Source organism: Sinohyriopsis cumingii, chromosome 9, assembly GCF_028554795.1.
Source record: "Sinohyriopsis cumingii isolate HCF-2022 chromosome 9, ASM2855479v2, whole genome shotgun sequence".
Lineage (NCBI taxonomy): Eukaryota > Metazoa > Mollusca > Bivalvia > Unionida > Unionidae > Sinohyriopsis > Sinohyriopsis cumingii.
Genome location: NC_142969.1, coordinates 48,418,929 through 48,446,823, shown reverse-complemented (window position 1 = coordinate 48,446,823; position 27,895 = coordinate 48,418,929). Strand labels below are relative to the sequence as shown.

Sequence of the window (27,895 nt, the reverse complement as noted above, 5' to 3'; positions counted from 1 at the left end):
GACAAGATACAAAGCCAAATATTTTGCTTTACTATTTTTTCTTCTTTTTCTCCCGACTCTACAACAAATTCATTTCTGTTTCAAACATGATCTGGAATTATCATATCACTCCCAAATGTATATATGCATATTTCTTGTCCGAAGGCCATTTTTGAGACCAAGTGATGCTCACATTGCAAACACAAGCCTTTTCCCTGTGTGATGACTTTGAAAAACGTTGTGTACGTATAGCTTAATGCAATTCAAAATAGTTGTCATGCAGAAAGTTTTTGAGAGTTTCTTCTTGCCTGGAATAAACGTGTCTACTGATATAATTGGCTAGCTCTGCTTCATAGCCGACTATTGGTATTTCACTGGCTACATACTGTGCAGTGACTACATGAGGTGAATATATCTCACATCAGTTTCAAGAACAACACAAGACGGAAAGACAAAATTCACAAATATATCCATGTCTTTAAATTATTACACGATATATTATACCTATAAAAATATCACACCATAGCCTTATGTTAAGACATTTTCCAGGGGACAAATTACGAAATTTTCCTCTGCCACCATATCCAATTTGACCCATTGGCAAAAATAAAATACTGCCATGCTTACCATTTGAAAATAGACAAGTGTCTCAAGAACATTCTGTTCAAAATAATAGAAATTTTGCACACAAAGTATTCCAACCCTGTATTGTTATGACTCGCGATATGTCGGCATATTCTGCGCACGGCTGTAAAAAGATGTAATGTTTATACATCTGGCTATGGAAATGAAATGCATCACTTTGGACTCTTTTTGTCAGCATTTTAGCCGAGGAACTAGGTTAGGTTTAAAGCTGGTTTTACCAAAAAAATCAACGTAAAAATGCCACCCAATGGCAAGTTATATTATGCAAACTAAACCGATCTTGTAAAAAAAATTGTAAAAGTTCAGCATTTTATATAAAAAAATAATAATAAGCTATTATGTTGAAGAGCGACAACAAATAATATGATGTCACCTGTTAAAAAATTACTGTAGAACTTAAAAACAGACTATAAACCCGGGAATTGCTTGAGAAAGTGTTCTAGCTGCAAGATGATAGAAGACGATAAAGTAGATGCGGGACAACTTGCAAAATTAAAAACTTGGATTACGATGCAGTATTGTTCTAATGTAAACATTTCTATCTTTTAAATAATGTATTTATCTGTATGATTCTGAGAGAGAAATATTAAATAGGTTTTTCAGGGTTACCAGTTCAAGAAGGCCGTGGAACGGGTCTTTATATTGACATTTAGAAATCACATTTCATATGCATTTAGAACAGTAATGTAGGACATTTTTGTACACAGTATGAATAGCAATTTCCTTAATTAAAGGATGATCATCATTATTTCTTGATACAAACTGGATATTTGACCAAAAACAACACGTGATCCAATATGTATGCACCTCAGCTTGCACACTGATGGCATAATGTCACCAATTGTACAACCCTAGGCGGGACTAGCGTGTACGGAATGTATTCAGAAATCAACAAACAACAATACTATTATAGCTGTGATTGGTGCATTATGTAAGAATTGTAGTTTCTGTCAGGCATTAAAAAACTTTCAAGAGACTCTTGGCAACATGTAAGATTATGTTAATTCAGATCCACATCTCTCTCTCTCTCTCTCTCTCTCTCACACACACACACACACACACACACACACACATATATGTGGGGAACTTGAGGGATTCCAATGCGGAGTATTTTTCCTGAAAGCGCGAGGCCCAAGGCGGTTGCCTCGTTCGCCTTGCCCTAGGGCCGGGCCTGTAGACGATCCATTTAGTGTCTACCGACCCGTAACTAAACCGCATGCGGCGCTCACCAGTTTCATATATTAGAATTATAAAAAAAAGAATTTCCCTGGGTGTCCTCCCTGTGTTTTTTTATAGGCTATTTGAAAAGTACCTTGTATATCTTATGTATCATTCAAAGAACCTTTAATTCCATTTATTTTGGTATATGATTGATGGGTGTAATATGTGATGTAGAGTATACAGTTTGGCCTTACTTCAAATGCGCATCTCTTAAAAAGTTGCTAGCTCCGCTCGATCATTTCCACTTCCTGGAGGTAAATTGTATTAAATAAAAGAGCCGACAACTTTTTTTTTACTTTTTATATATTTGGTAATTCATTCATTGCACTTTCAGAAGCTGTTATTGTCTAGTCTGTCAAAATTCATTTTCCCTATTTTAATAACTGCTAAATATAGTGTACTTTAGAGTATTTATTTTAGGCTGACTTTTTTTTTATAGCACAATGGAGCAATCATTTAGTTAGCCGGGTGCTTAGATAATTTAAAATTTCCACAAGTACAGTATCCAATGAAATTTCAGCCACAGTAAAGTAACATAGAGGGACACCAACATTCTCTCCATTATGCATGTTGCAAATGTAAACAAGTTCACCTTACACCCATCACTTTTTCAGCAGTTCATAATATCTGTAGAGCGCCCCCATGCCATTCCAGGAAGTAGGTCAGTACTAATTTAAGTATCACAAGACTGGTTTCATGACTTACTAGATATATATAATTACATGGAATTACTATTAATAAAATGACCAGGAACCAGACTATTACTGTCTGCACTCATTCGTCAATTTGATGAAGCAACGACATCGTAGCAAATAGGTAACGTTGATGGATTATCTGCCTCAGGCAACAAACCGCTATTACTAGAAAAAATGTTTGACAGGTTAAACTAGATAATGTTATTCGTTGTTTTAAGATGGCGGCCTCGTCAATAGACTCGAGCGATTTAGCAGATAAGTATAAATCGGTTCCTCTGGACGCATTACGAGTGTCAGCTCGCAGAAAACTGGGTCTGTATCTTAATTTGGAGGGTAGTTTCAATGAGGATGTGGGATTGGTCACTGATTACAACGGACTTGCCGAGCTTGTCGGGTTCTCGTATCTGGAAATCAAAAACTTTGAGAGACAAAAAAATCCGACAGATGAACTTCTGGAGGTATGGACAACAAGGCCAGAACTCAACCCAACGGTGGGGAACTTGTTGAAGTACCTGCTAGAGTTGGGAAGAGTAGATATCCTGAGCGACTGTGGGTCTTTGATTAGTAAGTACACACAATCATTAAAAACCTTTACATTTTTTGCACAAAATTCGAATGTATATATTTGTATTATGCTACTGTGGTTACTGCCCGAAGTGCGCTAGGATGTACAAGTGTTCTGTGTACATGTTGGTGTATTTAAAAAAATTTTAGAATCAGTAACCTGTATTGTCAAGTAGTTTTATAACTGTTTGAAATATAGGACTTCATAAACTCATTTGAAAAAATTGTTTGCGGGTATAATTTCTCTCTAATGTAATGGGTATGCGGAGAACTCGCCCTGGGAGAATCGCCCCAACGTATCAGAAAATTGCCATGTTTTATATAAGACAGTAGGACGCTGATATCAAGTTATCAGAATAAGTGGAAGTGGGTGTGGATAGTTCCAAACCATCAGGGTTTCTGAAATTTAAGCCAGGGTTTATTATTTTCTGAAAGTTACCAGCCCTGGGCAAGTCTAAATTTTTTTTGTTCAAATCTAGTAAATATATTGGCTGCCACATATACCCTGTCATCTACTGAAAATCATTGCTAAACCATAAAAAACAGACTCGTATCAATTGTGATAACATGTGATTTCTTCCAGAAGACTCCTTATGGTACCTACTTAGTTCTATGGGCCCCGACTGGTCTAAAGTGCTCTCCATTATGGATCACTGCCATTTCACCTCATTATGCGCCAGTGTCAGTCTCGGATTCAGCCAATGTGGGTATGTGAGAAAGCTTGCCTGTAGCTTCTCGTGGGTCGGTGGTTCTTTCTGGGATTTTCCTGGGTTCTTCCTCCACCATTAATACTGGCCGCCATGTATAGCCTATCGTGTGCTGAAAAATGGTGTTAATCCCCACAGCAACAACAACCTACTTGGTTCTAAATTAAGATGTTACCAGTCTCAGTATGGCCATTTTGAAGACTTGATACAGCTGCTCTTCTAAGATGGATGGTTGTATCAGCATGACATTTTTTCTTATGATGCATAGTTGATCCTAATAGAAAATTGCGCCTCTCACACTTCCAATATGGCTGTCACTGCAGTGCTCTTGGGATTCCTGTTTTCAAAAATCCTCCACAATTGATGGTCATATCAACATGGAGATTCTAATAAAAGATTTCTTGTGATGTCTGGTTGGTCCAGACTGAAATTGGTGCGACTCAGATATCCAATATGGGCACCATGAATCATGATGGCCATCTTGTAGACCTTATCACAACTTCTGAATGAATGGTCATAACAAGATGGGGATTTTATCAAAAGACTTCTTGTGATGTCTGGTTAGTCCGAACTGAAATTGGTATGGCCGTCAGGCACCACAGTGGCTATCATGAAGAATTTATCACTACTTCTGAATGAATAGACCATGAGTTGGAGAGTTTGCAACTTTATTTTGGTATGTGGACTGATGTTTGTAATATGAGTTGGAGAGTATACATTTAAATTTTGGTATGTGGACTGATGTTTGTAATATGAGTTGGAGAGTATACAGCTTGGCCTTGCATCAGATGAGCATTTGTCAAACGACTGCTAGCTCCACATGGTCAGTTTAACTTATGGACATCAGAGGTAAATTGGACCAAAACTTGTTAAGTTTAAATGTGTAAAAATGGTGTTATAATGCATTTATTGCCCTTTCTTAGGCTGTGATTATTTACTTTCTGGGGGAAAAGTTGACACATCGGAGCAGCCATTTGAATCAGCTGCCTGCTTTAACTTTAGGTAGTGTGATGATGCATCCTTTGAAGGACATTCGTTCAAAGTAAATGAAAGTTATATAGAAACATGCCAACATTGTTACTATTGTGCTTGTTGCAAATTCACACAGTTTCACTTTATATAAGACTTTACTTGTTTTGTTAAAGTAATTAGCACTGGAGCGTCTGGGACCATAATGATATTGGCAAGCAGTACATTTTGCGACAGTTTGCAAAATACTAGTCAAAGCTTGATGCTTGTCAGTCAGATGCTTGCCTTTCATCAACCATGGCTAAAACTGCTCTTTGTACTTACAAAATGGGGGCCCCGAGTGGTCTAAAGCGCTCTTCGTTACGGATCACTGCCATCTCACCTCTGTCTGCGGCGGTTCGAGTCTAAGATTCAGCCAGTGTGGGCATGTGAGAAAGCTTGCCAGTAGCTTCTCGTGGGTCGGTGGTTCTTTCCGGGGTTTTCCAGGTTCTTCCTCCACCATTAATACTGGCCGCCATGTATAGCCTATCGTGCTGAAAAATGGCGTTAAACCCCACAACAACAACAACAACAACAACAACTTACAAAATGTTCTAGATACATTTTTTTATGCATTAATTTATCAGTAGAACAAAATTGGGCATAGGGAAATCAGCTGCAATAACTATCATTAATTCTGAAAATTATTCCCTGGATTGTTTGTTTGGTGCACTGTAGTTGCTGGGCCATTGTATGGCTTGTGTGGGCATAGAGAGTGTATGATCAGCTAGTTCTGGATGAGTGAGTTGGAAACAATAAATTTTGGCCCCATTTTTCCTTTCTTTATCAATCAGATTTTTGAGTCTTTGGTTGTATGGATGATTACCATACAACATATACATGCTATTAAATTGACCATATTAAGAATAATTTTCACGTTTCAGGCATAATTTTTAAACCCATGGCTAATCCAATTGTTTTCAAAGACAGGTAAAATTTATTTATTACCTTTTTGCTGTGATATCATTACAAGACATATTGCACAATGATTTTGTTACAGCGCAGATTCAGCAATGCATATATATGAACATCTTCGTTAGCCAAGGTAACGATGACCCTGTCAACACCTTGGGGGATCGAACAGCTATATTGGTGCTTTGTCCTAGCAACATCTATTGGATTTCTTGTGTTGCCTCCCTTAGTATGTTATGCCAACTAACCAGTAGCTTTGTGCGTTGTACATTGCCCATAAATGGTGGAGGTAATTGAACTAGAAAGGATACTTTGTAAGCTTAACATTGAAAGGATGGCTATATTTCAGAGGGAAGCCATTACAGGTGTATTTGAGTGAAAGATATTTGTGCAAACACAGACCAGCAGTGGAAAATTGTTTATTTATCAGTCTTTTCAAGTTTTGTGCTCCCCTTGACTCGATCATGTAGGTACAGTGTTCAAATTTGAACAACTTAATTTTGATTGGATGTGGTGGCTTGCCACTGTATCCAGTGAAATTTACAGACCCGAAGCACAGAAATGTCTTTTCGATATGCCAATGTGTAGATAACGATTATCGGAACCTTGGCTAGCTAAGGTGATGTATGAAATTTGACTGAGTTCGCTGTTTATATTTTGTGTTTTTTATTTTAAAGTAATGTAGTTGTTGCTGTGAATTATGATGCCATGCTCTGCATGTAGTTTTTTCAGATTATTCGGTGCTGTGTATCTTTAAAAATGCATGAAAGGCCAGACAATAAAGCTGATGTACATGTCAGAATGAGGAATGGCATTTATAGATGTTAGAGTAATATAAACAGCATGTGTGTGTGTAATGTGTAAACATACATTATAGTACAGTCTAAATTCATATTAAATTACAGGTCTTTCATACTTGTTATGGAAACGGCTTTATTTACTAGATGCACCTTTTAAAAAGAATTTGATAACCAAACTGTACCTGCTGAGTTTGTCCTTTCCAGAATGGAGTAGTACTGCTGAAATAGCATAATAAACTACATGAATATGTTTATATTGTTTAAAGAAAGTTGTTGAAACCTGTTAAAAACTATTTGTGAAAACCGTTTTTCTGAAAGACTCAAATTCATTGCATTGCTGTCCCACTGAAACAATAATCAGCATGTTATTTAGGATAAACAGAATTGACAGTATCTGGTTGCAAAGATGCCATGTATGCTCACATGTAGGTTGAGTTCAACTGCACACTGCATAAACCCTGATCTGCCATCGCATAATCAGGGTCTGTGCATATCTGGACCTTTTAGCATGTCAAAATATTGGCCAGTATTGTGCACACTGCCATCGCCTAATCAGGGTCTGTGCATATCTGGACCTTTCAGCATGTCAAAATATTGGCCAGTATAGTGCACACTGCCATCGCATAATCATGGACTGTGCATATCTCGACCTGTCAGCATGTCAAATATTGGCCAGTATAGTGCACACTGCCATCGCATAATCATGGACTGTGCATATCTGGACCTATCAGTATGTCAAAATATTGGCCAGTATAGTGCACACTGCCATCGCATAATCATGGACTGTGCATATCTCAACCTATCAGCATGTCGAAATATTGGCCAGTATAGTGCACACTGCCATAAGGAGATCAGTTCTAGTGAACAAATATATCCTTTATGCAGCATTGCATGGTGTTGATATTAGATTATGTACATAAGCAACTCTTTATGTTTTCGAGACATGAAGATGGGTATTTTGCAATCAAAAATGGCTTGGCACTGCGGGAAAACAGCGTAGTGCTATCATTAAATGACCTTTGGAAAGTGCCTGGAGATTACTAATGCTGACTTTCCGGTTCAGAGCTACATTGAATAACATGTGTTATGTTTAGATCAGGGGTCAGCAACCTATGGCACACATGCCACAGGGTGGCACGCAAAGGGCAGCGAGAAATCTAGATTTTAACAAAGTTACTCTCTTATATGCTCATTCATTTTGTAATTATTCTGGGGAAAACGTGGCACGCTATGTAAAATAGGTTGCTGACACTTGATTTAGATCATTGTTAATTAATATTCACTGCATTGTAATGTGATAATTTGAAAGCTGCAGAAGTTCTTGCAAGTTGCACATTTGCCACCGAAACATCAGAAACTTGATGCAATCTTCAATATGATCAGGTTTGGTTTTGTTGGGTTTAACAACCCTTTAACACAGTTTGGGCTAAATTATGCAGGGGAAAGGGGAAGATAATAATGCAATTCCCAAGGACGCTGAGGCATCTGATCCTTGGTGGATATCAAAGCTGCAACCCAAATTAACATATTACTCTACCGAGTGAGCTAAATTGGCTTCCTGTAAATATCTTCAAGAAAAGTGGGTGAGAAAGTACCAGAAATTCTGACAAATGAATAAGAATGGCTAAAATATGACCCAGGAAGGAATGGGATGTTGGTCACTTTCTGCACTCCATATTTGTATAGATACAGAATAGTGTGGGTCGGTGATATTTAGGCAGATACATTAAATATTGTATTATGCTAATCTTTTGGACCAGTGGTGGTATTTTAATCCTGAATGCCTGCTTACATTTGAGGGAAAGATGATAAATGCAAACCAATGTAATTAAGAAAGTTATTTAAAAGTCCCAAATTGAAGAAGATAATGTGAGAATTTTAGAGCAAGTATAAAAGGATTTTTCTTATACTGGGATATACAACACTATCAAAATTGGGGCTATTGTTTTCCTGATACAGTAGCTTGATAACAGACAGGCTGAGGTAACTGTTTGCTTTATCACTCAATAATCATGGATAAGGAAGCCTGATACAGGGTAGGCCATGAAAATTAATGTTACCATACATACTCACATAAAAGCTAGATCCAACTACATACTTCATAGACCCAAACCTGCGTTTGTATAAAAAGAGGGCAGATCTTTTTTGTCTTAAATTTTTTTAGGAGTAATTAGTTGAACAAATAACATCGACCCTGATGCGCAGGTGCATTATGTGATGACAGCTCAGGGTCAGTGTTGTTTGTAGTTGGCCCGACTTGAAAGTTAATGTATATGGTACATTTCATTACAGTCCATACAAGATGTTAAAGTGTCCCACTTCCAAGTTCCTACAATAAGTTTTGTGTGGCACAGAGAGTGAGAGAATGACACAGAGAATAAAGACTCTTTGCAATAATGTCTATATGGATCTCTTTGTCCTTATCATATATAATAATGTATTTCATGTATTATATATGTATATTTGAGGGAATATTTCCATCAGTGATTTTATTTTTGTTCTGCAGTACATATATTTCTAATCATTAATTGTTTTGATGAAATATAGGATACACTGTAATATACACCATTCAAGTGTCACTCAGTAATATACACTGTTCAAATGTCATTTGGTCACACACATTTGCCACATGCATGAGAGCAAACTGGTTTTAGTTCAGTTGATTTTGTTGTTTTAAATATGAATTTACTCCTACACAGGCATGAGGAAGAATAATTAGAACACAATCAGCTTAAGAGTTCTTCCACTTTTGCTTGCATTATGATGCATTTAAAATAAATGCAAACCAGGTAGTAACACATGTATTAGCTCTTTCCTCATGATCTTGGTTGTTTTTCATTTTGCTTGCATGTGCTAATAATGTATCTCTAAAGTGTATCTCTACAAGTCAAGAGTGTCTGCTTTCAGCCCTGATGAACAGTTTGTTTTCAGCAATGTATTAGGCAGTTCAAGACTCAGGTTTCTTGGATATCTTCACTGCATGCAGGTGTTTGTATAATGATAGCTGTGAGTCAGATTAGTTGTCCTCTATGCTGTCACTAACATCAGTAGGATCCATGCATGGAGCTGTCATCTATTCTCTCACAAGACACCTTTGATCCATATATGGAGCTGTCATCCTTGCTTTTACTAGACACCTTTCTGTATACCTTATTGATCCATACATAGAGCTGGCATCTGTTCTTGCTAGACACATCACTGATCCATGCATGGAGCTGTCATATATACTCTGTCTAAACACCACATTGATCCATGCATGGAGCTGTCATATATACTTTTGTCTAGACACCACATTGATGTGCATGGAGCTATCATGTATGCTTTGTCTAGACATCTCATTGATACATGCGTAAATCTGTCATCTGTGCTCTGTCTATACACTTCACTGACCATGCATGGAGCTGTCATCAGTACTGTTTCTAGACACTTCTTTGATCATGCATAGAGATATCATCTGTGCTCTCACTACACACCTCCTTGATCCATGCATAGAGATATCATATGTGCTCTCACTACACATCTCCTTGATCCATGCATAGAGATATCATCTGTGCTCTCACTACACACTTCTTTGATCCATGTATGGAATAATATTTACATGTAGCAGCCACAAGCTACTGCTTGTTTCAAAGACCTCAGCCTTTTCCATAGTTTAAAAAAACCTCATGCTATGACAGACTGTTCATTAGTTCTGAGAGGAGGTGACCAAGCACTGTCAGTTTCTCTGATAAGGGAACTCGCAAAAGATTGCGATCAGATCGATTAGAAATTACTCCAATTGATAGCTCAACAGTTGGCTTATATTTATATGAAAAAATTGATCATGATTTATTTTGACATATTTGATCAAAACAACAATTTTTAATATGTCCATCAGGACTCACAGGATGGGTGCATAAACCTTGCTCTCATGTTAGATTTTCCAACATTTCATACCTATATAAGTTGCCCATGTGATTTTATTTTGAAAAACTTGAAAAGGGGCAGTTTATTTCCTTAGAAAAGGGGCAGTTTATTTCCTTAGAAATGGGCCATTTGGGATAGTTCATCATACATATTGTTGTTGTTTTAGGGTTTAACGTCGTTTTTCAGCACACAATAGGCTATACATTGCAGCCAGTATTAATGGTGGAGGAGGAACACAGGAAATCCGTGGAAAGAACCACCAACCCTCGAGAAGATACTGGCAAGCTTTCTCACATACCCACATTGGCCGAAACCGAGACTCGAACCTACGCAGACAGAGGTGAGAAGTCAGTGATCCGTAATGGAGAGCACTTTAGACCACTTAGCCACTTGGGGCCCCCATAAACTTGATGTGCACTCCACTTACATTTTATCATTCTGTTATTTTGTACAAAATTATCTTGGTGTGAGTCATCAGATTCATTTGCATGTAGTATCAGAAACAGATAAATTTGTGCAAACCTACTATCAGAAGCAATACATTTTAAGCTGAATGGTCAGTAAGTCAGAAAACCCACTAGATAGTAGACAGGTCATGGAAAAGGAGGCTAAAGAGAACCCATTATTTTAGTCACAATCAGACATAAAATTGCCTAGATTATACAGGTTCTGGAATAATTTGAATATTTGCAAAAGATACTATAAAACAGCAAGAGACCCAAGTGTGCCTGATAATTGTTTACCTCATTAGTTGATGTATATTAGTTTGTGAATTCAAATTCATACATAGATTGAACTGTGGAGGGGAAAGAAAAGCTTACAGAAACATGACTTGCTCATACAGTGTGGAAACATATTCAGAACTTTCGGCTGCTATGTCACGTTGGTGTTAAGCGTAATGAAAGGCAGATAAAGCAGTGAAAAGCTGCTCAGTAACCACCTGTTTCTGATTGCATATACACAGTATTGATCAAGATATAAATTGGCACAAAAAGAAAATCTAAGACTTTTTGAGAGAAGGCAGTTTCTGATATTAAGTTTGATATGTTTTACATGATTTCTTACATCTTTGCCTTTTGTCTTTAATTGTGTAGGAATAAACAATTACATTTATTTGGAAGGGTTTATCACTCTAGTCTTTTTTTCTTTTACAGTTCTTTATATTTACAGATTTTTGCTTTTAATTAGCACAATTTATTGATACGTATATTTGATTTAATATATGTGATTTAATTGTTTGTAACTTTTAAAATCTTTTTTTAAAAGATTTCTTTTCATGTCAAAATAATGTAGTTCTGTTTACTTGTAAAACTCAATACTTTTTCCAGAAAATAGTTTGACCTTGACTTCATTTTTGTAAACAAATAGGGCTGACCTTAACTTAAAATTAGTAACAATCACATGAACAAGTTTTTTCAAATTAATTTTTATTGTGGGAATAATAATAGTGAGATTGATGTTATATTGAAAATGTGACATTAGGCTTGTAAATAGTTTTATTGAAGTAATTTTATTCTTTGAGTAAAATGATTCGTTCTTGTCTGGGCCACGCTGAATGTGATATAAACATGATCATGTGACCCTTATCCAGGCATCTGTTTTGCGCAGTATTCAAGTTTAAAACCATCATTTTAGAGAAATCTCAGTTGGGCGTCTAAACACTGGGACATAAAGGTTTCTTTTGTTGTGTCATTTTGTTACTTACAATTGTATTGTTTATTCAGATTACTTGGATTCATAAAGCTAAATGCATTTCTCTGGAAATATTTTGAGTGCTCATACAGAATTCTTGAACAGAGAAAGTTCATTAATTCAAACATCAGATTATTTCTTGTGTTTCTGCAAGAAACTTGACTTCAACACAGTACAGAATACAGCATATGTCAATACCTTCCATCTTGGATTCTTCGTCAGGACTCGAACTTGAATGTGTTACAACATTTCAGCAGTATTAGATCTGCTGAAATTTTATTTCGTAGATTATTCTTGGATTCTTTTTGGATTTGATTCTTAAAACCTTTATTTCTTTTTTTTTTTATTTTTATGGTATTTTTCCAGGAAAATAAATACTTTGTAAAAAAAAATTAAAGCTTGTTGTTTTCACTCTTTCATGTGTTGCTGTTTATTCCAGCCTAAACAAATAACATTATCCATTATTGTGCTGGATTGCCACTAAATGCTAATACATACATACATACATACATACATACATTGTTTCAGGTAAAGATTGTGAAAACTACTTGTCCTTTAAGAACAAGTTTAAAGAAGAAAGATGTCCAATACAGGAGCAAATAGGTAAGTGCATTTTTAAAGTTTACAGTTTCTTTTCATTCACAGATTACTCACATTACTGTCATTATTCATACTGTACATGCCACACACACATTTCAGCCATTTTTCATACATTACACACACATTTCAGCAGTTCATACAGAACACACATTTCAGCCATTATTCAGACATGCATGTAACACACTTTTCAGCCATTATTCATGCATGACACATTTAGCCGCTCATACATGACACTTTTCAACTATTATTCATATATTACACACACATTTCAGCCATTATTCATACATTACATAGTTTTCAGCTATTATTCATGTGTAATAGACACATTTAAGCCATTATTCATGCATGATAATACATTTAAGCCATTATTCATGTATAATACACACATTTAAGCCAATATTCATTTATAGTAGACACATTTAAGCCAATTTTCATGTATAATAGACATTTAAACCAGTATTCATGTATAATAGACACATTTAAGCCAATATTCATGTATAATAGACACATTTAAACCAGTATTCATGCATAATACACACATTTAAGCCATTATTCATGCCTAATAGGCACCTTTAAGCCATTATTCATGCATAATAGACACATTTAAGCCATTATTCATGCATAATAGACACATATAAGCCATTATTCATGCATAATATATACATTTAAGTCATTATTCATTCATAATATACATTTAAGTCATTATTCATTCATAATGCACATTACAGCCATCATTAACACATTACACACATTGTGGTTGTAAATGTGTAATGAGCTTGAACTCCTCCAACACCAATAAAGCTATACACATCAAACTTGGATCATTGATAGACCTGGGGGTGTAAATTGTGTCAATAGTTTTGGAATCTTTGTGGGACCACTGGGTACTGGTTGGATTTATTCTAGAATGGAAGTTAGGTTGAAATTCCCTCCATTTGAGAGAAGACAAGGGGGAAATTTTCTAAATACAGGAGGTAGTAATGAAGACAGCATAATGATACAGCTTGAAAATATCGCACTTTCACTTGAAATTATTGGTCCAGTTGAAGAAATAAATTACACATCCTAGAATAAGCCCTGCCCTGGGGTCTTACTCCATCCCCAAGAATTTGGCAGGATTATAACATGTCATCTGTAGAGATCCAAAACTGCTAGTCATGCTGTATATACTGGGTTTGTAAAGATAAATTTATTCATGAAACTGACTGATTTCAGAGTTCATCTGTATATCTGGGAATTAGTCCCTGGGTCATAACCTAGAAATTATTGAGATTAATAGTGTAATACTAACTTCAGGTATCTCAGCCCTTCCTGTGACATGGCCCAAGGGTCATAACTTGGAAGGCTGGTTTGATACCCACCCAGGCCAGCCCTGTTTGGCTGCCTTAGTATGTCCATGGGAAGGACACATAGCTAACATTACATTGCTATAATATAGCCAACAATTTGTTCAAAGTGCCATTAACCCCCCTCCCACTAACAACCATGACTTGGAAACTGGAGAAATCCTCACCCTATAACCACATGTATATACACTTACTGGCCATGAAAAGACCAATTTTCTGCTGTGTGTTCAGCTGTCAACAGTCACTTTATACTGACCAGTCATGTTTTCCACATTGCTAAATTCTGGGTTCTACTTTAATTCCTAATCATTTACAGTGTACTGCTGTAGCTGTGTAGGGTAGGTGGCAGCTGCATTGAGGAATTTGCTGGTAGAGCAAACAAACAAATGTTTAGGCTTCATATTTCTTTGATGGTTTCTTTTCACTGCACCAAATTCAAATTCAAAAGCTCTCTCTAACGATGATGATGATAAAAAAAGATTTAAGTCACCTATGCACCAAGTGCTTTTGCGCCTGGTTAATTCTCGAATGTCGAGATTCTTAATTAGTGAGTACTGTAGGAATGGTGCCACTACAGTTCCGTGTTTGTGTGAATGTCACACTTCTTAATTAGTCTGTCTGGATGAGGCAAGGTGGAAAGGTACCCAGGAACGATGCTCAAACCCAAACAAATAATTTCCAATCTGCCAACTAATAAGAGCGTTTTGTTGAGTTCACTTAGCATTTCCAATCATAGTTAATACCAGATATTCCCAACTAAAAGAATATGAGCTATTAGTTAAGAATTCAGCACTCACTTAGATTTAATCTGTCATGTTTGCACATTGCAAGTTAGAAATCAACCAGAATAATCAACTACCGATCAAATTTGACTTTATATAATGAACACTACCAAGTGGGAAAACCAGCCAAAGAATTCAACCTCCAATCAGATGTAGCGTTTCATAACCAACATGTGTGAGTTAGCCTAAGTAGAAAACCAAACTAAAGGATTCAACTCCCAATCAAATTCGAGTTTACATGTCTGATTCCACAAAGTTAGAAAACCAACAAATGGATTCAGCTACCAATCAGATTTGAGTTTACATACCTGTCACCACCAAGTAAGAAAATGAGCTGAAAATTTCAACTGCCAATCAGATTTAGTTTTATGTAGTTAGTTTGAACAACTAATACGCTGAGCACATTACACTAACAGACCCTAAACGCCAGGACGTATTTACATTTCAAATCAAGTCCAGTTATACTAGTGGACAATAAATAAAACCAATAATGTGTAAGCCACCTGTGCAATTCTGTCAAATTGTTCAAGTTTTAGAATTTTCCTATATCTTAACTGTTCAAAAGAATTCTAGTACATAGTGTATGTTGTAAATACCCTAAGATTTGTAGTCATTATTATGTCTAAGCAACTTAAAGAAATTTTTTTCGGCACTGTTAGGTGTAATAAGTTGTTAATTCTGAGGCGGTGGCTAAAGGATCAGATCAGTGTATTGGTATTATCGAGTGGTAATCCCAAGCCAAAGTGGAATCCCTTTGTTAATAGACAATTTGGAACCCTGAGAAGGGCTATTTTGGCAGGCTAGTTGAAAGTTCCCCTGCGATCTTCTGTTTCTTTAATTTTCACCGCACTTGTCATGCTTGATGATATCTGGGAATTGGTAGCCGTGTATCATCGACACATAGTCTGCTGCTTCCCCTAGCTGGTAGATTGGATATGGCATATAAGCATTCTCATAGTATTGAGAGAGAATTCTTACACTGTAGAACCATTGTGCCGGTCTGGGTCTATTGGTGTCTAGTGTTCTCCAGGCTAGGTATTTTATGGCATTGACAAAATGCCCAGCCTTTCTCACATCGTCTAGCGCTGGTTCTAGTCCCATCTCTTTACACTGTTTTAGTTCCAGGTCAGTTTCCTTTTCTTCCTCTATTTCTTCCGTTTCTTCTTCACTAGAGGAAGACATTTCCAAGTCAGCTACCAGTGTGTCAAATGGGACTTCTTGCCTTATTGGTGTTGGTAATATAACTGGGGTGTGAGTAACTTTGCTCGCATACGTCTCCAGTGTCTTCATTATTTGTACAATCAAGTCATTGATCGATTTATCCTGGGCAGCCAGAATCATAGGACTGGTCCCTGTATTTATTGTTGGTCCTGTTGATTGCTGGGGGTTGTTTTGGTGGATTGTAGTGGGTGGGCTGCTAGTCTGGGTCTGTGGAGTACTCTCCCTCTGTTGCCGCCTTTATCTTCCTCTACGTCTTCTGGGCCATAGGCTGTTGTCTATTTCTTCCTCTTTGTCGTTATTATCCCAAATTAGGAACAGGGTTGTTCGTTTTTCCTCCACTCTAATGCTCCAACCTGAAGCTACTATGAGGCCAAGACCACTTTGTGCACTCGTTGCCATATTTCTATAACTTGCTTGATTGTTTCTGGTACACAGATCCGTGTTTCCTACATTAAACTAAACATTTGATATTTCACTAATGAGTTGTCTAGAAGTTGATATGAAAACATATAAATGATTATAATATATCTGATCAGACTCGCACTCACTTTGAACCTCTTCCTCAAAATATAAATGTTAAATAAATGTAGTTTATGTGTAAGGGTTGGCAGAGATTGTCAGAGTTCAAGTATAAAATATCATTTAAAATTATGTATATGATACTCTTGCTCATTAGAGAAACATAATATACTATCTTGTCTCTAATATCATCAGCATTTTCAAAATCTAAAACTAATTGTAAGTCCTGTAAATAATCATTTAATTAATTTGCATAAACACAAATTCCTGCTGTTCTCACTTACATAGACCATAGAGCTAGACCTGTTAAACCAAACGATTAATGTCCATAAGGCCACGGGGTAAGTGTGCTGTAAAGTTTCTGCTTGTATTGTTTTGGACTGCAGAAGCAGAACATTTCTTGAAATGTGGATTCTATTCAACATGACTATGTACAAGACTAGAAAATTGGAAAACAGTTTAGTCATATCAGAAGTCCCTACTGCAGTACTTTCAGGTCAGGTTATTTATCAGTTTCTTACAGTATATTGAACATGCCCATAGTTCAAACACTTTAAGTGCAATGTCCATCCTGCACTTGAACAGTAATCTTAGCAAGCCTTCATTTAAAAATTACTCCATTTTTGCTTCAACATTGTTTCAGTTATCTGTTACTCAGGCTCGTGGGCCATATGTGTACGATATAAGAGCAGTAGATTTCACTAAGAATGGAAACAGTTTTGTGGGGAAGATCAAAATGCATAGAAAACCAGCACAATGAATGCTAAAATTGGAAAGTTACTTTATTTACTAAAAAATCATTGTATACCCTTATCGACACGTGAGTGATTATGTATGCGCTATCATAGGTCATCTATGCTTTAATTTAACATCAGCGATGAATGGAGTGGATTGATGATCCTTGGAAAGCAAAGGAAAGAAAACTACATGTCATCTAACTGATGGTTTGATGGAATATGCTGATTTTTTATGACTAAAAGAAGGAAAATTAAAATCATGCAGTTTTATGGTTGGGATGTTAATAAAGTATAAATATTACCTGATCACTCGTACAGTTGTCATACAGTCCTTTTTGCTTTATTTACATTGTCAGTGATTGGTTAAAATTGATACTTCATTAAATGCTCAGACTTCATTAAATGCTGAAACTTCATTAAATTTAAATGCTCAAACTTCATTAAATGCTCAAACTTCATTAAATGCTCAACCATGATCATTTATTCCTATAATAAAATATCAGTATATTTATTAAAATCTGTTTTTACATTTCAACATTTCTTGGAAGTTTCATAATACATGTACATAAACACTGGATATAATGAAGCACTGGGGGACCCCAGATAACACAATCTTTTTATCGTAATTTTGTTGCAACAGAGGAAATAATATAAATGCAGTGCTTTGTTGCATCGATTTCATTATAAATGGAGTTTTCTGTGTAAATACCTAGTGCTGTCTGTACACAAGTTTGAATAGAACAGAAGCCTGTCCTTTGTGGAGAACCAATTTGTGTTCAGTGAACATATTTTTAGCGGTGCAGACAGGAGCAGATTTATGAATTTGTATGGGTTCAGTTTTGAGATGACTGGCTGCTTGTGTTAAAAAATGGTTGAGTGAAAAGTGTCTTATTGTGTTCAGCTGACATGAAAACTAAATTATAAACTGATTATTTGGGTTGTTGCAGTAATAAAAAGCAGTCAAATTATCTTTGGGTAATGTAGGTGCTATTTGCCCTGTTTTTCTTACATTCAATTAAGACTGAATTATAGGATTGCATGTATTTTATCCATTAATGCTTAAATCACAGGTATTTATTTATGTCAGTAGAAAAAGCAAAACTTTTGACAAAACTGACTCAACTTTAATTGGTAGAAGTGGACTGCCTGGTTTGTCTATAGCTTCCCTTATTTATACTGATAAAAAGGAGTGCATGTGCTAAAGGTTTTGTTTATTTGTTTATGACCACTATTCAGTGTCATGATTTTTAGGTTGTACAGTGAAGAGGCCACTTTCAACTCAGATTGGTTGCATGGGTTAATACATGTCATTTCTAATCCAGAGTAAACAATACATGCCAATAACAGTTGAAGTAACCTGTTTACTGTTTGATATATATAGGATGTGTATAGCCTAAAAACTGGATCCAAGTAGACAAAAGATGAAACAAAAGAGGAATAATGCTTCAAAGTGACCATTATATAATTAGTAAAGTACTTAAATAGTACATTGAGAAAACATCTGAAATAGTCCACTTATGTTGATATAAGTAAACAAGTGGCTGAGCATGCCAAATTGCAAAGGTTGATAGTTTTAAGTGCAGAAAACATTAAAAAAAATATTAACATCTTTACCAAAAATTCTGTATCTTTAGGTACAGATTTATTTTATGCCTGATTTGTAACGCAAGAAAACAGGTAATAGGTTGGAAATGCCAGATAACAACTTAAATAATCCATTTTCTCATTATTGATGCTGATTCATTTATTAATCCTGATTCACCTAAACGTCCATTGATCATTTGATGTACTCTACATGCTCATGATATGAGTCGAACTCCAAACTGCACAGACTTGTAATGTGGGTGTATGCAGTTTTTCTTAGGAGTAATGAGTAGAACAGACAACATAGACACTAATCTAATGGTGCATTGAGCAGTGGCAGATCAGAGTCTGTGTTGTGTGAAGTTGAACTCGATTATAAGTGACCGCATACCGTACACTTTGTTCTCTTTGTAGCTCCATTAATCTTTAGCTGCAAATTGGTTGTTTTGCTATGTCGATTTATAAAAACTTATAATATTTCCAGTTACCCAGAGCACAGACGATCCAGCTTTTCCTTTGTTGATTTTATAACTCTTATAATATTTACAGTTACTCAGAGTACAGACTCCAGTCCAGGTACAGATCATCACATTGATGAAACCGCCATAATGACCATTGATGATGGTAAGTTTTCAGTATAAAATGGATGTGATATTCTTCATCAAAATTTAAAATGAATATTATGGAGAAACGTTTCCATTAGGTAAAATACTTTAGATTCATTTGATAATAATAAAATTTATAATAATAATAATAATAATATGTATTTTTCAGAGTGTGCAACTATTGTTTTGGTCACAGAGAGATGGTCTGCTTGTATCATTTCATTGGCATATTTCCCCTTTAAAAAAGTATCATATACCACGGATGTTCTGTACAATTTTGGCATGCCTTTCATCTGTGGTTTGAAAATTCAGACACATGTCCATATTGGTTGCTGTACATCATTTGTTTCAGTGTATTAGACTAGTTCCACTTGTTTGCCTGCTAAACACACCCTAAAACCAGTCTGTTATTATAGCCTGGTTAAAGTAAACAATGAATTGAATAATGAAGATAGATTGCCATTCATCTCAGTAAATAGCATGGTGTGTAAACAAGTGCAGTAAAGTGAATGGTAAATGAAAACAAAACACAGTTCTAAAATCACAGGTATTTTTAAAATCTCAGCTATATTTAATTTTATTTCAGTATTATGTTCAAGTTAATTGTTTCCCTAGATTTTAATATTCCCCTTAAAAGGTACATTAGGGGATACTGTCCCCCAGAAAATTGCAGCCTAGACTCAACACTGCATTTAGTAAAATATTAGCTGATCTCCCATGAGGCCCTCAATCCATACAACATTCTTTACAGGTACAATGAATGTATATTGAGAAGGAATGGGTGCATCAATTTGTGGTTTGATGTCACATACATATTCACTTAAAAACTTAGATAATGTACATGCATGTACATCACTGTGTCATGTTTATGTCTGATTAATGCATACTCATAGGAGCAATTTAGAGATTGAAAGAAAGCCAGTCACAGTTATTATATACCATGTTAGCTGAATCATCCCACTGTATACTATGTCATTGTCAACAGGCTTTGCTTAAAATAGTATCCGATTCTATTTAGTAGTTCCAGTATTTGTAAATGTCTTTTTCATTGTTTTGGAGGGGTTCAGTCTTGATTATTGTTTTTTTTTTGCCAGTAGTGCCAACAAAGGTTTCATAACCCACTTAAATAGGAAGGACATGTTTACATGGCATGAAGTCAAAATAATTAATACATATTTCCTATTTCTCCATCCCCCATGGTCCTGATTGTAAATTCACAGCAATCCACATGGCCTGTTTGTGAATTCACAGTATTCCACATGGCCTGATTGTAAATTCATAGCATTCCACATGGCCTGTTTGTGAATTCACAGCATTCCACATGGCCTGATTGTAAATTCACAGTATTCCACATGGCCTGTTTGTAAATTCACAGTATTCCACATGGCCTGATTGTAAATTCACAGCAATCCACATGGCCTGTTTGTAAATTCACAGTATTCCACATGGCCTGATTGTAAATTCACAGCAATCCACATGGCCTGTTTGTAAATTCACAGTATTCCACATGGCCTGGTTGTAAATTCACAGCAATCCACATGGTCTGTTTGTAAATTCACAGCATTCCACATGGTCCTGATTGTAAATTCACAGCAATCCATATGGTGCTGATTGTAAATTCACAGCATCCCATATTGTCCTGTTTTTGTAACATTTCACATGGTCCTGGTTGTGAGTTTTCAACATTTTCCGTATAGTCCTTCATGTGAATTTATGGCATCCCAGCTAGCCTACACACTTTAAAGTTTGATTATGTAACTGATATTACCGGTAGCTTACATCTATTAGTCCCTCATGGTGCAAGAGTGTAATAGTTAATATACAAGTTGAGTGGAACAGTTCCTTGTATTAATTGGCAAATATTTCATTGGTCCTTATAGCAATGCTAGTTTTGATACTGATATGATCTAAGGAGTATATCCCATCAACACCTATGCATTTTTTTTACCAATCTGATTAATATCAGATCTCCACTGCCCAACATGAAGATCCGACGATGATGGCTTAAGGGTCATGTTCTGGTGACCTTGGAATTAGCCAATGGTCAAAATAATAACATGGTCATAAGATGTATATATAAACAGCCTTTTCATTGGAGCACATAAGAAGTGTGAAGTCTGAAATTAACTGGCTGAAACATTTAGCCATCCTTGTCAGTAATTGATATTGCTGTTGTATCACCTATTAATTGGAATGATAGACATTTAGTTAATCATTGCAAGGAATTGATATCACTGTTGTGTCACCTGTTGATTGGAATGATAAATGATTAGCCATCGTTGTCAGGAATTGATGTCGCTGTTGTATCACCTGTTAATTGGAATGATAATTGGTCATTGGTAATTACCATATGCATGAGTATTACTTTATAATTATGTCATTCCAGTTGCAACAAACACCCGTACCATATATGATGCATTTGTCTGCTACAACCCAGAGGGAGCAGATCTGGAATTTGTGAAGTCAATGATCTCAGTACTTGAAGGGCCAGAACACAAACTTAAGTTATTTGTGCCGTGGAGAGATGATCTGCCTGGAGCATCACAAAACACAATATGTGCCACTCTCATTGAAAGCAGGTTAGAATCATTTGCTTTATTGTTTAGGAAATGAGCTTACAGGTTTTGATTTTTAGACTTTCTGCAAGTCAGATAACAGGCTGTTTCCATGAGATGGGTATCAGATTATTTTTGATTTAATGCTTTTTTAAACATAATGATAAAAAAGATAGTTTTATATAGTTATGGTGAAATAACAAGGTTTTTATTTTTATTTTAATAAGAGGTTTGCTTTTCACTGATCAAGCAAAAATAGATTTTATCAGTAAAAGTATGAAATAAATATTTTATAAGCAAACATTTCACTGTCATTGACATTCCTTAACCCAGATCCCTTGATTGTAACATCACAAGTCCTTTCTTTTTTACACTCTTCACTTAATACGCAAATTGCATTATACAAAAAAAAAAGTACTAGTCAGATTATACATATAATTTGATAACTGATGATTTAAACCATTATCATCTTGTTTGTATTTGAGTATGAATCAAGACCTAACTGATGATTTAAATCATTATCATCTTGTTTTTATTTGAGAATAAATCAAGGCCTAATTGATGATTTAAACCATTATCATCACGTTTGTATTTGAGTATAAATCAAGGCCTAATTGATGATTTAAACCATTATCATCACGTTTGTATTTGAGTATAATTGGCCTAATTGATGATTTAAACCATTATCGTGTTTGTATTTGAGTATAAATCATGGCCTAAGTGATGATTTAAACCATTATCATCTTGTTTGTTTTGAGTATAATTGGCCTAATTGGTGATTTAAACCATTATCATGTTTGTATTTGAGTATAAATCAAGGCCTAATTGATGATTTAAACCATTATCATCACGTTTGTATTTGAATATAAATCAAGGCCTAATTGATGATTTAAACCATTATCGTCATGTTTGTATTTGAGTATAAATCCAGGCGTAATTGATGGATTGCCAGAGATAATACAGATAATGCAGTAATCAGGTCTTTCATTTGAGATTTATTCAAATTAAAAGGAAATTGACTTTTTATACATGATGAACAATTTTAGAAATTTGGATGAGTAAATACAGTAAAGGCTGTTCCAGTAAAACATACATTGGTCCTAGGGAAGGACATTCTATATCGAGTAGGCACCTATAGCTTCAGTTTAAAAAATTATCTTTTTTAGATGAACTTTACCAGTAATTAGAATAACCTGACATAATTGTTTTTTGAAAAGCTGTCTTCCCTATTTGTTTAAATGGAACAGCCCTAATTAAGTTGCTAAATGTTTTGTTTACTTATTCAGTGCCAGACTTTGGCTAATTAGACCAATTTGGCCTAGTCGGGCCCCATGCTCACAGTAATACATTAGTAAATATTTTTACAAATGTCTATGAAAAAGTAATTTTAAAGTGATGAAAGAAAATTTTAAGTTCAGTGTTATATAAAACTTGTTTAAAAGTTTATTTCCAAATACCGTGCTCACATCGGTCCCAAAATGATCCAAATCAGGACCCATGTTTAGTAAGGCCTCTGCTTATTGTCGCCTTTTCTTGCAGATGTAAGAGGATGGTTATAGTTCTGTCTCCCAGATTTCTACAGAGCTCAATCTGTGACTTCCAAACAAAGTTTGCTCACAGTTTATCACCAGGTACTGTATTTTCTCATTTCTAATGAACATTCAGCTGTAGTTCCTGATGATCCAGAACTGCCATACAATAATATTCTGAAGGCAGCACTCTAATTTGCAACAAATTTAAAATTGGTGAATAAAAATTATTAACTGGTTGCCATTGGTAACCTTAAAATTCATATTATCTTAACTTGACAGTGATGACAAAACTTCCTAATTAAATATATTTACAACGTTTTATTTTTAATTGATGCTAAAAGACCTATTTATAGTTTCAAGACTGTCGATTTAATCATTAAATCATCTGTATGTGTGGCTGGTCTGGTTAGTATCCTGTAAGTGACCAGGCTGACGTGACTTGCTGAACCCGACATAATGGTAGAGATCTGGAAAAATACAGTGATGGAAACAGACGTGGAAAATTTAGTCTTCAGTAAGATAGCTGTCAGACTGCCATAAATGAATATATGGTTTGGGATTTTTAAATACATTCGAATGTTATGAGAAAATTAAGGCTTATCAATGAATTTGAGGCCAGATATATGTATGGAGATGGTTTCAAGTGCACTGAATAGTGAATTTCAGTGTCTGACCTGAGATTGAAGTATATGCTGGGTTTTGAAAGTTCTGTTCAACAAATCTAGATAAATTACGAGTAATTAACCAGTGCTTTTTAATTACATTTATTTGCTATAACTAAATTCTTCACTTTTTGTTACTCTCAACCATTAATTAACCCTTAAGTTGATTTCTTCTGGCAGTGTCTATGATGACCAAATTACTGGGCCATTGCAAGTCAAAATTTTAAATGGCATTATAAAGTAGGTTGCCCCATCTCTGCTCAAGTTTATGATAGGTAATTGGAGTGCTGGGCAGATTGAAGTCTGCATTGATTTTTCTACTCAATTTTTCATGAAAACTGCCTAGTCTATTTAGATCTATTGGTGCATTATGTGATCTTGGATTTTGTTCTTCCCATTTTTGGTGCATTATTTGATGGCAGATCTAGGTCTTTAATGCTCATAGCGAGTACATGGTGTTGTGACAGATCTTGGTCTTCAGTGTTCATAGTTTGTGCATTATGTGTCACCAGGACCAAGTTCATCACTATTGAGAGTTAGATGCATAATTTATTTGCATATCTGAGTTTTGACAAATCATATATGGTTTATTATAAAATGGCATATCACAGTGCATTTTGTGATGGCAGATCTAAATTCTCATTATTCATAATTGGTAAATTATTCAAAGGCAGATGTAGGTCTCCGCTGTTCACAGTTGATGCATCATGTGATGGCAGATCTAGATCTCTATTCACAGTTTGTATTTTTTTCTAAGTCTTTGCTGTTCACAGTTGGTGCATTATGTGATGGCAGATCAAGGCCTTAACTGTCTTCAGTTAGTGCATCATGTGATGTCAGATCAAGGCCCTACCTACCTGCAGTTAGTGCATTATGTGATGTCAGATCAAGGCCCTACCTGCCTGCAGTTAGTACATCATGTGATGGTAGATCGAAGCCTTAACTGCCTGCAGTTAGTGCTACATGTGATGGCATGTCAAGACCCTACCTGCCTGCAATTAGTACATCATATCATGTCAGATCAAGGCCCTAACTGCCTGCAGTTAGTGCATCATGTGATAGCAGATCAAGACCTTAACTGCCTGCTGATAGTACATCATGTCATGTCAGATCAAGGCCTTAACTGCCTGCAGTTAGTGCATCATGTGATGTCAGATCAAGACCTTAACTGCCTGATGTTAGTGTATCATGTAATGTCAGATCAAGGCTTTAAATGCCTGCAGTTAGTGCATCATGTGATGGCAGATCAAGACCTTAACTGCCTGCTGTTAGTGCATCATGTGATGGCAGATCAAGACCTTAACTGTCTGCTGTTAGTGCATCATGTGATGGCAGATCAAGGCCTTAAATGCCTGCAGTTAGTGCATCATGTGATGGCAGATCAAGACCCTACTTGCCTGCAATTGGTACATCATGTGATGTCAGATCAAGGTCTTAACTGCCTGCAGTTGGTACATCATGTGATGTCAGATCAAGGTCTTAACTGCCTGCAGTTAGTGCATCATGTGATGTCAGATCAAGGCCCTACATGCCTGCAGTTAGTGCATCATGTGATGTCAGATCAAGGCCCTACCTGCCAGCAGTTAGTGCATCATGTGATGTCAGATCAAGGCCCTACCTGCCTGCAGTTAGTGCATCATGTGATGGTAGATCAAGACCTTAACTGCCAGCTGTTAGTGCATCATTTGATGTCAGGTCAAGGCCTTACCTGCCTGTAGTTAGTGCATCATATGAGGGGCCCCGAGTGGCCGAGTGGTCTAAAGCGCTCTTCGTTACGGATCACTGCCATCTCACCTCTGTCTGCGGCGGTTCGAGTCTAAGATTCAGCCAATGTGGGCATGTGAGAAAGCTTGCCAGTAGCTTCTCGTGGGTCGGTGGTTCTTTCCGGGGTTTTCCGGGTTCTTCCTTCACCATTAATACTGGCCGCCATGTATAGCCTATCGTGCTGAAAAATGGCGTTAAACCCCACAACAACAAGCATCATGTGATGGCAGATCAAAACACTACCTGCCTGCAGTTAGTGCATCATGTGAAGGCAAAGCTAATTCTTCACTGTTTGCATTTGGAGATTTAAGAGATGACAGATCAAGATTTTCACTGCACAGAGCATTATATTGTGGAAGATGTATGTACTATTTACAGTTGGTGCAATATGTTTGTTCATTTAGGTTTTCACTGTTGACAGTTCATTATGTGATGGCAGTTATTGGCAGATCAATACTGTTCACAGTTAGTACTTTATATACTGACAGATGTAGATTTTCACTGTACACGTTGGGTCATTATGTGATGGCAGATGTTACTGTACACAGTTGATGCATTGTGTAATGGCCAATCATTACTGTTCACAGTAGGTGTTTTATGTGATGGCCAGCTTTTGTTTTTTACTGTACATGTTGGTTGTCCATGCATTATGCAGTGGCACATTTTTACTGTTCATGGAATAGTACTTTATGTGCGGACAGATCTAGGTTTTCACAGGTCACATTTGGAACATCATGTGATGGCAGATATTTACTGTTCACAGTTGGTGCTTTAAGAGCTGACACTTAGGTTTTTACTTTCAATATTGCATTATGTGATGGCAGATCTAGGTTTTCACTGTATCCATTGGTACATTATGTGATGGCAGATCTAGGTTTTCACTGTACCCATTGGTACATTATGTAATGGCAGATCTAGGTTTTCACTGTATCCATTGGTACATTATGTGATGGCAGATCTAGGTTTTCACTGTATCCATTGGTACATTTTGTGATGGCAGGTGTTTACTGTTCACAGTTGTTGCTTAAAGTGATGACAGACCTAGGTTTTCTTTGTACAGAGTGTATTATGTAGTGGGAGATGTAGGTCTTCAGTGTACATTTTGGTGTAATACACATCTTGGTTTTCACTATCCACAGTTGGGTGCATTGTGAGATAGTAGTCTTCACTGTTAACATTTGGTGCATTGTTGTACAAATGGAACTTCTGTATGCTGTAAAATTGAGAATTCAGCCTCTAGTGGTCCAAGTGAATCAGTTTTAGATGGGTACAGGTGTAGAGATTCATACTAATGTCACAATTTTCTAAAATGAAAAAAGTTGCCTGTTTTGTACTGCCTGATTATGACTGCTTCAGTGGCCTAAGCGGTTAAAATATCTGCCTCAGATACAGGCAGTCGTAGGTTCTAACCCTGGCCAAGTCATTCAAAAGACTTATAAAAATGTTTGCAAGGAGCTGCCTTGCTTGGAGCTCAGCATTAAAAGGTTAGTTTTAGGACTGGTCAGCCTGGTGTCAGGAGAATGTGACTGGGTGGGAAGTGATGCTACATGTCTGCAGCATGTTGCCCTAGTTCTAGACATAGCTATAAACTGCCACACTGCAGATATCGTAGCAATATCACTGAAAAATTGTTAAAGCTACATAAAAATCCAAATCATACACACATACCCTGATAAAAATGAAAGTTTTTCTGGGGGATTCACTCTGTCGGGGGAATTTGTTCCAACCAGGGATTTTAAAAAAATTGACATGCTTCAGATATTGTTAGAATTTCTTGTATGGTTAAAGCAAATTTAGTTGTTATTTTCACCAGTTTAGTAGAATACACATGATGTGTTATCAAGCCATCCTTCTTATAA

At 36.2% G+C, this 27,895-nt stretch overlaps 1 protein-coding gene across 1 annotated transcript in view; it reads left to right on the top strand.

Moving 5' to 3' along the window:
• The first annotated feature begins 2,634 nt into the window (after nt 1–2,634).
• Nucleotides 2,635–27,895, top strand: part of LOC149791763 (myeloid differentiation primary response protein MyD88-like) — a 38,618-nt gene continuing 13,357 nt past the window's right edge. The window contains exons 1-5 of the mRNA XM_089970264.1: nt 2,635–3,104; nt 12,658–12,732; nt 19,468–19,542; nt 21,910–22,102; nt 23,618–23,709. Coding sequence (XP_089826390.1) covers nt 2,759–3,104; nt 12,658–12,732; nt 19,468–19,542; nt 21,910–22,102; nt 23,618–23,709 — 781 coding nt within the window. The 5' untranslated portion in view covers nt 2,635–2,758. The remainder of the gene's footprint in view (nt 3,105–12,657; nt 12,733–19,467; nt 19,543–21,909; nt 22,103–23,617; nt 23,710–27,895) is intronic.